This window comes from Monoraphidium neglectum (assembly GCF_000611645.1).
Source record: "Monoraphidium neglectum strain SAG 48.87 unplaced genomic scaffold scaffold00793, whole genome shotgun sequence".
NCBI classification, from domain to species: domain Eukaryota; kingdom Viridiplantae; phylum Chlorophyta; class Chlorophyceae; order Sphaeropleales; family Selenastraceae; genus Monoraphidium; species Monoraphidium neglectum.
In genome coordinates, this window is record NW_014012835.1 from 10699 (window position 1) to 21053 (window position 10355).

Sequence of the window (10355 nt, forward strand, 5' to 3'; positions counted from 1 at the left end):
TCGCTACGCCGCCAATGCCGTTGTTGCGCCTCTAACCGCCTCAATCCCGGACACCCTGCCATCCCAAACCCCAACACCCGCGCTGTGCGCCATGATGATGTGTGCCCATACCCTGAGTGCCAGACCATCCAAAGAGTCATTCCCCGATTTCACACCCACAGGCGCACCGTGACCTGTGGGAGGGCCTCAGGGCGCTGGGGCTGGAGCCCTTTGTGGAGAAGGACGCAGACAGGTGGGCTTGATACAGTCATGTATCGCAGGACGTCCGAACAAGCAGCATGCACCCACCATCCAGCACCCCCTCACCCCCTTGTGAGTGTGCAAGGCATAAGCACCCACCTGCGACTGGGCACCCACGAGGGCGTGGGCGGCCGTTGAGCGCGTCACGCTGCTGGCCGCCCGCGCGCCCGCGACCCACTTGCATGTTGTGACACCCACTCTGGGTGGCACATGTCCACATTCCTGCGCTTTTCTTGGTCCCCTCCCGATGCCGCACAACCCGCGCTCGGCCGTTGCCTCGCACGCACACACCCACAATCAAGTACACACGCCTGCCCCAATCGCACGGGCGCCCCAGGGAAACAGGGTTCATAACAGATTTTCTTGTGTCATGTTGGTGTGTCCCTGTGGCCGCCCCATGTCGGTGTGTCCCTGTGGCCGCCCCATGACATACACATAAACGCGCCCCCGCCATCCCCCCCTACACACACACAATCGCTTTCGCGCGTGCCACGCCCCAGGCTGATTACTGTCAACACAATCAAGGTGCCCCCAGGGATTGATTTTGCTGCGCTCACGGCCCACGCCATGGCCAACTTTTCTGTTGAAATCAGCGGCGGCCTCGGGCCGACGGCCGGCAAGGTGCGTTCTCAGGCCCGGCCAAGGTCCAGGGGCCAGGCAGGGTGCATACTTGACATACGAAGAATTTCAAACATGAATCTCCTGAGGAGGCTGCCCTGCAGCAAGGTGGCTGCGGCGGCGCCGTGGAGGGCCCCGCCAGGTCAGCGCCGGTCATCGCAGAACTCGTGTCGCCGTGAGTGCGCTTGGCGTCACGCGCCTCCCTTTGAGCCAGGTCCACCGCGGTGCCAACGCCTGCCGCCCCCTTTCCCCACCCTGGCAGGTGTGGCGCGTGGGGCTGATGGGCGCGAACGCGACGCCGGCCAGTGTGCAGGTGGTGCTGGCTGCCTTCAGGGCCGGCCTCGCCGCGCAGGGCTGGAAGGGCGCTCAGGCTGCACCTGCGACCGCATGACCTTTGTTTCGCAGAGCCCAGCAAACCGAGCCGCAGCAGCAGTGGGGCCGCCGGCTGGCTGCTGTTGCAGAGAGCCTCTGTTACACCCCCGATGCTGTACTGCTGTTGTCGCGGCGCTTGACTGCCGTGCACGCCAGGCAAGTGTTTGGGTGCCCTGCCATCAGGTCCGTGGAGGCCGAATGACGAAAGTGCGCGGAGCCGCTGTTGTTGCCTGTGCTTTGTTGGTTGCATGCTGATTGATTGACGACGGCGCATCAACGACGTCTGGTGTGTAACGGCAATGTAAAGAACCTGCCATGCCCAGTGAGCCAGCAGCACGGTAAGACAGCTGGCGGTCAAAGGTCAAGAGTGCGGCAAAACGGGCAGATCGGTGCAACCTCCGCATCTCCAGGGACCTTCCTTGGATTAGCCACTGAGGCACGCAAGCAGCCATCACAAACACAAATTACATGAGAGCGGCGCGCTCCCGACACCCAAAAACCGTACGGCAGGCTGGCCTGTTGCCCCGGCTACGGGAACCATGGGATGGCCAGCCGTCAGAAACATACCAACCACATGCGCTGCGCCACAGAGCACCGCAGCACGAGCAGCGCGCAGTGCGCGGCCTGCAGTGTGCCCTGTGTCGGGACTGTGGAGGAGGCCTCTGGTCACGCACCGCTTGCCGCTTGCACTCGGAAGTGCGCGATGTGTGTGTCGTGGGCAACGGATGTTGTTTGCACTTATTTCAATGGGGGCCGGCGCAGGAAGCGGTTGGCCAGGGGCCCACTGTGGCGAGGCCGCTGCGAGTGTCTGCTCTCCCTGTCCCTGCTGTGAGTGGAAGTTCTGCAGTGTTTGCTGCCTTGCTGGTCAACAGCAACAGTTGGCGTCTTCAGCTCCGAGCGCCCAAGCCTCTCAAAGACGGTCTAAGACAGTTATTTGATTGAGAATTCCTTCAGCACAGCTCTGGCGCCGACCCCGCTGCGCCTGAGCGATGGTAGGACGCGCGTGCAAGTAGGCGGTGGCCTGACGCATGATGGGTCTACAAGTCCATGCAGCCTCTCTTGTCACCCTTGGCCCCTGCGCCACCCATATACCGTATACATACTGTATGCACATATACACCAAAATACACCAAACAATGCACAGGTTTGCCATGTAATACTGGGCGTGTACACACAAAGCATTTTTCATCCATATGCTCCCGACTTCAATTTGCCTTTGCTTGCACCCATCTTGCACCAGCCATGTGGCCATCATCCGCATGCCCTTACTCCATGTCTAGGGCGTGGCGCGCCGCCTGCCGCCCTGCATCGCCGTGGCGCCTAAATTGCCCTGAAAACCCACTCCACTTCACTGCAGCTTCCCTTCTATACCAGCATGCGGAAGTGAGACAGACAGTTCCATTACGCAGCATCCTCAAACCGTGCTGGATGAATCTACAGCACTCTCAAAGGAGGCACGAGGGCCCTGAAAGTAGACTGCATTATCACAAGTGACCACTCCGCACTCACCAGGCCCACACCCAGCACAGGAATTGTGCAAGGGGGATAAAACACAAAGTCAGCTTTCCTACGCTACATGGCATCACTCATCAACAACAACATACAGGGGAGAGGAGTCTCTGTGGAAGAAGAGGCGCCTGCACCAAATCTACATGCGCATGTCACAAGCTGTCTCGGGAGCACCCCTCCTGCGCCGCGCCCTACCCGCCGCGGTGGTCGGCAATGAGCGCCTCGTAGGCGGACCGCGCCGCCTTGAATTTGTCTTCCGCCAGGCACCTCGCAGCCTGGCCCGCGTTGAGGTGTTTGTCGGGGTGCCACTGCAGTGATCGGTGCAGGGCGGACGGGGCAGGTGCGCATGGCCAGTGTGAGGCCACAGATCTCGCCTTCCCGGTGTGTGGGAATGCAGGGCAATACGGCCAGGTGCAGGCTGTGGCTGGAGGGGGTGATGGGTTTCGGGGGACAGCGAGCAGATTGAGTAGAAGCAACCATAGGCTAGCATGGCGGGATCAAAAGCAGACGGTGCAGCCTCCCATTGGGCCCCACCATCCGCGCCTGCATTGCTGCTTTGTGGAAGGCGGCCTTGATAATCGCCGGCTCCAGCGCTGCCGTGCTGGGCAGGCCCAGTGCCTGGAGGTGCAACAGCACGGACGGCGCGTGCGGGCGAGAGCCTGCACCCTGCTGCTGCTGCTGCTGCTGACGGTACTGCTGCTGCTGCTGGCTCTGCTGCTGCGCCCGCTGCCACCGCTGCTGCTGCTGCTCGTGCGCGGACTCAAACTGCTCCCACCACTGCCGCGTCCCTCCTGAGCCGAACCCAGAAGAGGATGACCACCACCACCCGCTCCGCTGCCCCTCGTTGCTGCTGCCGCTGCTGCTGCTGCTGTTGCTGCTGCCCTTACCGTGGCTGCGCTGCTGCTGCTCCTGCCGGTGCGTGTGCTGCCGCCACTGCTCCTCGAACCAGCGCCTGCTCAGAAAGGCAAAGAGCGCGAGTTTGGTGGTGGAGTACGCGGACGAAATGGGAAGGGGGCCTGGGAGAGAGGTGCGCTGGTCCCTGTGGCAGCGGCCGCTGCGGCGGCGCTGATGCCGGCTGCAGCAACACGCGTGCGCGGGGCGCCGCTGCAAGCTCTCACTCTGTGGCACCACTACCACCAGCAAGCTTGCGTGGGCCTGTATCGCAGGCCACACCCCTCTAGGCATGCAGGCCATGCAGGCAGCGCACCTCTCGTCCTCGTCGTCCCACCACTTCCAATCCTCTCGGTAATGCTGCTGCCACCCACTGTTGGCCCCCGCCCCGCCGGCTGATGCCTCATCGTCCGACGAATCAAAGTACCCAAACTCCGCCCACGCCGACGCCACGCGGCCTCGCCCTTTGATGCGCCGCGCGAGCTTCTTCAGCCGCCGCGCGCGCGCGCGCTCCGCGCCGCTCTTGTGGTGGCGGAGGTCGATCTCTTCGAAAAATAGATTGTGGAGCTCGTCCTCTTGCGACCACGCGCCGCCGCCGCTGCGCCTGCTGCCGCCCTTGCTGCTGTTCTTGGCGCCGCCGCGCCCGCCTCGAGACGCGTTGGCGGCGCCGCCGAGGGTTTCGTACACGCTGACGTGGGGCCGCTTGCCGCCTGCGCGGGCGGTGGTGAGTGTTGGGCGGGCGGACGACCGGTGCCGCGCCTGACGCGCGGGCTTAGCCCAGCAGCACCTGCCCGCCACCAGCGATAGCGAACCCGTCGCCCCAGCGCCGTCGGATGGCGCCAGTGGCAGGCCTGACCTGTGCAAGCAATACATCCCGCATCTCGGTCCACATTTAGCTGGTGGCCGTCCGCTCACGTTTCCTGGGGCCGCTGTCCCCTCCAAAAACTTGGCCACCGGCAGACCACCACCAGGTTGCATTGTCCTTGGCCGAATCCCGCCGCTGCTGCGCGTTTCGCCGGCGGTGCTGCTGGTTATCTCCGCTGGAATGGGCAGCCTTCTTCTTTTTCGGCTCCTTGCTCGCGCGTTTGCTTCCACCGGCTGCCCCGCGCAGCTGCTGCAGCTGCAGCGGCGTGCTGTGGAGCAAAGGCGCAGTGCAGGGCTCCTGGTGCAGCGACAGGCGCAGCAACGCGCGAAGCATGTGGCGTGGTGCCTGTTCAAAACTGTTTGAGCCCTGATGACCGCCGTCCTCCGTGGTGAGTCTGCAGCATCTGGCAACGACAGCCGAGACTGGCCACTCGAGTACGGTACGGTAGCCTCCCCTTGCACTTTTATCTTATACGAATGAGTGACTGCAGGGATTCGTTGAGCGTATCAAATTTGCACCCACCAGCGGTTTGTTCCCTCCCAAAGTTTTTCAGATCATCGGTGTGCACGGCTGGAACACTGGCACCCACAGCGTCTTGGATATAATGAAAGTCATATCGCTGTAGGCTTGTCACAGTGGTGGGGCGATGGCTGCGATCGCCGGGCAAAGGAACGCTGTGGATTGGTCGGACGAGCTATGCGCGCGAGCTGAGGCGCTCATCAACGCTATCTGTCCGAAAGCTGACACGAACAGACGGCGGGATGGCGTGCAGCAGTACGTCAAGGGGCTCATCACCCGGTGCTTCCTTCCTGAGCAGGCGAGGATCCACAGCGTTACGCCGCTCAATCGACCCGAACGCGTTGCTGCATGCAGCTACTGCTTGGCTGGCATCTTGCCGGAGCCCGCACCGCCAGCATCTGTCGAGCGCATGGCTGCTAGCGAAGCGCGCGCAGCGCCGCACCGCTGCACCAGCCGCATGCGGCCCTCCGGCACCCCTGACCCTCCAGGTGGACGCGTTCATGTTTGGCTCGGTGCCCCTGAAGACGTACCTGCCCGACGGCGACATCGACTTGTCGATCTTCTGCGGCCCAGACGCGGCAGCGGCCCTCAAGGATACGTGGGCGATCAAGCTGCAGGGCGTGCTGCAAGCAGAGCAGGCGGACGAGGCCGCGCCCTACGCCGTGCGGGACGTTACAGTCATCAACGCCGAGGTGCGGCGGCTGCCTGGGATCCGCGGGTCGAAGAAAGCCTGCGGGCACGAGCGCGCGGAAGGCTCGAGCGCGCGGAACGTTGCACGCGGGCAGCGGGCGCGCACTGAGAGCCGCGTCCCCGGCCGCGCCCGGTTCTGATCCGCAGGTGAAGCTGCTCAAGTGCCTGGTGGACGGCATCGTGGTGGATGTCTCATTCAACCAGCTGGGCGGCCTGTTCACGCTCAATTTTCTGGAGGAGGTGGACCTGGCGATTGGGGGGGACCACATCTTCAAGCGCGCCATCATATTGGTGCGCGTCGCGGCGCCTGCGGCCCGCGCCCGGCGGTCCACGGCTCATGCGCGGCCGGCACGGCCGCTGCTAGAGGCTCGCAGCGGTCTGTGGTGGCGGGATCTCAGGACCGCATGAGCAGTGGGGCTGCCAGCACAAGAGAATTGGCGGCTGTGCGCAGCGGGGCCGCAGGCGCGGGCGCAGGAGGCGCAGCGACGGCAGTGCACGCTGACGCACGTGCCTCGGTTTCCCCCCCACACCCCAGGTCAAGGCGTGGTGCTACTACGAGAGCCGCCTGCTGGGCGCCCACCACGGCCTCATATCCACGTACGCGCTGGAGACCCTCGTGCTGTACGTCTTCAACAAGCACCACGCCGTCCGGCCCATCACCAGCCCGCTGCAGGTGGAGACGCAACGCGGCTGCGGGCAGCCGGGACCCTGGGGCCCTTCGGCGGCGCCCGCCGTGCAAGCTCCTCTTTTCAACACGCAGCAGCAGATGGGCCCCGGCGCGCCGCCGACCTGGTTCGCCCCCGCCCTCAATCGCGCCCCTGCAGCTGCTGCACGCGTTCCTGGTGGAGTTTGGGTCCTTCGATTGGGACCGCTGCTGCCTCAGCCTCCATGGGCCGATGCCCCTGCGGTCGTTCCCCTCAAACCCCAAAGGTGAGCGGGACCGCCGCCCGTTCCCGCGCGGCCTTGAACGCGCCCGCCCTCCAACGCACTCCTTTGCTGCCGGGCTCCAAGCGGCCCCCTTGACACCTTGCCTCCCGCCTCCTTATTCCCTTTATTGTTGGCGCAGTGGAGGCGCCCCGCGAGCTGACGCTGCTGCAGGCGCAGCCGGCGCTCGCCCAGATACTGCAAAAGTATGCTGAGGGCATGATGCAGCAGAAGGGCGGGTCGGTCAGGAACTTCCCGCTGAAGTTCTTCAACATAATGGACCCCCTGCTGCCCAGCAACAACCTGGGGCGCAGCATCACTCGCAGCAGCGCGGCGCGCATCAGGCGCGCCTTCCGCCACAGCGCCGCGGCGCTCGAGTCGATCGCCCGGCGCCACCGGCAGCAGCGGCTGGCGCGGGAGCGGCGGGCGCAGGCGGAGGAGGCGCGGCGGGGCGCGGGCGCAGGCGGGGTCGGCGACGGCGGCGGCGAGGGGCTGGGGCGCGTGGGCAGCGGCGACGCGGCTGCGGCGGAGGGCGACGCGGTGGCAGTTGTGGAGGAGGAGCAAGAGGATGCTGACGTGGCGGACGAGGTGGACGCGTTTTTTCAGACCACCTGGGCCGCGCACGCGCGGCGGCGGAAGCAGCTGCGGCGGCGGCTGCGGGAGGAGGCAGGGCGGCGGGAGCAGGGGCGCGGCGGGCGGGAGGGGGACCAAGCCGCCGAGGATGGCAGCAGGAAACGGCGCGCGTCGGACCAGCAGCAGGAGCAGCAGCAGCAGCAGGAGCAGGAGCAGCCGCCGCCGCAGGAGCAGCATTCTCAGCAGCAGCGGCGGCAGCAGGAGCAACCGGAAGCCGGCAGCAGCGAGCTCACATCCCCGGAGGCACCGCAGGAGCTGGAGCCGACGGCTTTCGCCGCGCCCGTGTTTGCGGGGGCCGCGTCGCCGCCGCCTCCCGGGCACGCGCATGCACACGCGCACGCTCATGCGCACGCGCAGGCGGCGCGCATGATCCAGCGCAGCATGAGCGCCGACGCGGCGGCGTATCAGCAGCTGTTCCAGCACCAGTCCGCGCTGCACGCTGCGCGCGCTGCGCTGGGGTTGGCCCCGGACGACGCCGGCGACCCGCGGCTGAAAGCAGTGATGGGGCTGCTGCCGCAGGTGCTGCGGCTGCAGCGGGAGCAGGCGGCCGCTGCCGCGGCGGCGGCCGCGGCGCAGCGGCAGCGGCCGGCGGGGCTGCACGCGCTGTTGCAGCAGGCGGGAGGGGCGCAGCGCCTCGCAAGCTACTTGGGCCACCACGCGGCGCCACAGCATGTGGGGCAGCAGGTTGGGCAGCAGCAGCAGCAGCAGCTCCGGCAGCAGCAACACCAGCAGCAGCCCTTGCCAGAGCGGCAGAGCGGCGACGGTGCTGCGTCGGCTAGCAACAGCGATGCGCCGCACGCCGGTGCCAGCTGGGACGAGGGCGCAGGGGAGGAGCAGCTGGCAGTGACGACGGCGGGCAGCCTCGATTCGGTGAGCTCGGGGCTCGTGGTTTGTACGTGCTTGCCGTGCCGCGCATGCAGCACTGCCGGCCGCTCTCAGGTGCTCGACTCAGCCGTGAAGTCACACTTGCGTGAAACCTTGGCTTGATACACCCCTGTGCGCTTGCGCCCTCTCGCCTCAGGTGGCGGAGCAGGCGAGCGCTGTTGTGGCTGATGCTGGCGCACGGCGGCTGCCGCAGGTTCCGGCCGTCGGCGCGAGCGCAGCCGATGCTCGGCCCCGCCGGAAGAGCAGCTTGCCGGACGGTGCTGAACTTGGCGGCAGCTCCCCTAGGCATGAAACCCTGCCGCCGCCGCCGCCGCAGCAGCAGCAGCAGCAGCAGCAGGAGTGGGACCAGCAGCAGCAGCGGGAGCGCGAGAGGCAGCTGCGCCGCCCGAACGTTGCACCAGAGGAGCAGCCCAGGAGCCAGCGGCCGCAGGACGTCGCTGGCTATCCGTCTGTCGATTTCGCAGCTGCCGTCGCCGCGGCTTTGGAGGCCGAGACGGCCAGCGGTGGCGGCAGCGGCAAAGGCAGCAGCGAGGGCGGGGCAAGCGCGTCGGCAGGCGTGCCTGAGCACAGCGTGTGGCCGGCATCGCAGGCGCTGCAGGCCGCGCTGTTTCGATCAATGTCTCCGGCTGTCTCAGCGATGGCGGCGGCTGCAACACGAGCGCAGCAGCAGCAGCAGCAGCAGCAGCAGCAGCAGCAGGTGGGTGGCGCTGCGGGCCGGCGAAGCTTCGAAGACGGCCGACCCAAGTCGCACACATCTGCAACGGCGCGGCAGCAGGCGCACCTCCACTCGCTGCAGCTGCTGGCAGGCGGCAGCGTCCCCGACCTGCAGCACCTCCAACAGCAACACCTGCAGCTGCAGCAGCAGCAGCAGCATCAGCACCAGCAGCAGATCATATCCGCGGCGGCCGCGGCCGCCACCGCCTACCTCACGGCCGCCCAGCAGGCGTGGCCGCCGCAGCTGCAAGCGGCGCCATGGGGCGCGCAGCACGCGCAGCGCGGGGCACGGGGCGCGGCCGCGGCGGATGACCTGCTCTCTGGCAACCTGGACACACTGTCAAGGCAGCTGCACACGGCGAGGTCCCACATGCTGCAGAACGCGCGCGGCGCTGGCGCTGGCGCGGGCGCGGGCGCGGCCCCGGCGCCGCGCGGCCCGCGGCCGCAGCAGCTGGCGCTCGCAGGCGAGCCCGGCGGGTACCGGGGCGTGGCGGGCGCGTCGCCGCCCCTGAGCCCGGCGGCGCTGATGGCCGTGCTGCAGGGGGGGCAGGCCCCCCACGCGGTTCTGCACTCGACGCTGCACGCGGTGGCGGCCATGCAGGCTGGGGCGCCCCTTATGGGGATCCAGGCGGCCGCGGGCCCGCACACGGCGCCATACTCAGCGGCCGCGACAGCCGCCGCAGCTGCCGCGGCCGCCGCCGTCGCGGCGGCCGCGGCGGCGGCGGCAGAAGGCGAGGCCCCGCAGGCGGCGCAGCGGGATGGAGGCAGCAGCCATGGTCTCCCCGAGGCAGCGGCCCCGCCGCTGCCGGCCGCCGCGCCCACCCCGGCGGCGGCGGGCGCAGCCACAGTCGAGCAGGCGACGGCTGTGCCGCGCGTGGGCGCGTACACGCCCCCGCACATGCGCGGCAGGTTGCCGGAAGAGTCCCCTGTCTCCGGCCTGGTTGCGCCCATGGCCGCTGCGGCAGCCGCCAATCACAGATTAGGCACCGTCGAGTCTGAAGGCATCAGCCTGGGGACTGACGGCGTCGAAGACAGCGCTGCGGCTGCGCGCAGCGCGCGCGACCGCGCGCGGGCGATCGCGGACACGCTCGCGGGTAGTGACGGGGCGCGAGGTGATGTTCGGCAGCAGCAGCAAGAGCAGCAGCAGCAGCGGCGCAGCTCCTGGGACGGCGCCGCCGGCACGGGCGCCCCCGCCGCCGCGCTCCCGAGCGGCATGCCTCCGATCCGTACGCCCTCCCCTGGGGTGGCCGCCGCGCCCGCGCCCCGCGTCCCCGCCAATGGCCCCCACGTGGCGCAGCAGCGGGCGGCCGTGGGCATGGACGAGCCCGCCTCGGGCACGGTCACGCCGTCTGCGGTGGCGGGCCGCTCGGGCACCCCTCGGACTCCCTTGTCGGCGCTTGCGGCCCCCTTCCGCGGCGCTTCCTCGTCAGCAACGCCCAGCGCGTCCGTGTTGGCGACGCTCGCGCCCGCTGCGGGGGCAGCGCCGGCCCGGCCC

At 67.8% G+C, this 10355-nt stretch overlaps 3 protein-coding genes across 3 annotated transcripts in view; 2 read left to right on the top strand and 1 right to left on the bottom strand.

The window, feature by feature from the left end:
- Positions 1-1249, top strand: part of MNEG_5365 (Serine--pyruvate aminotransferase) — a gene marked incomplete at both ends in the record, with an annotated part of 4863 nt that extends 3614 nt beyond the window's left edge. The window contains 3 exons of the mRNA XM_014046158.1: positions 162-232; positions 741-861; positions 1121-1249. Coding sequence (XP_013901612.1) covers positions 162-232; positions 741-861; positions 1121-1249 — 321 coding nt within the window. The remainder of the gene's footprint in view (positions 1-161; positions 233-740; positions 862-1120) is intronic.
- Positions 1250-2930: 1681 nt separating this feature from the next.
- On the bottom strand, positions 2931-5425 carry MNEG_5366 (hypothetical protein; the record flags this gene model as incomplete). Its single annotated transcript, XM_014046159.1, has 5 exons — positions 2931-3047; positions 3274-3530; positions 3627-3691; positions 3947-4340; positions 5404-5425. 5 exons carry the CDS (start codon positions 5423-5425, stop codon positions 2931-2933), a joined length of 855 nt encoding a protein of 284 aa, XP_013901613.1.
- An 89-nt stretch (positions 5426-5514) lies between these two features.
- On the top strand, positions 5515-9880 carry MNEG_5367 (hypothetical protein; the record flags this gene model as incomplete). The annotated part of the gene is made up of 7 exons (XM_014046160.1): positions 5515-5706; positions 5852-5995; positions 6240-6377; positions 6529-6634; positions 6771-8131; positions 8463-9769; positions 9862-9880. 7 exons carry the CDS (start codon positions 5515-5517, stop codon positions 9878-9880), a joined length of 3267 nt encoding a protein of 1088 aa, XP_013901614.1.
- Positions 9881-10355: the final 475 nt, after the last annotated feature.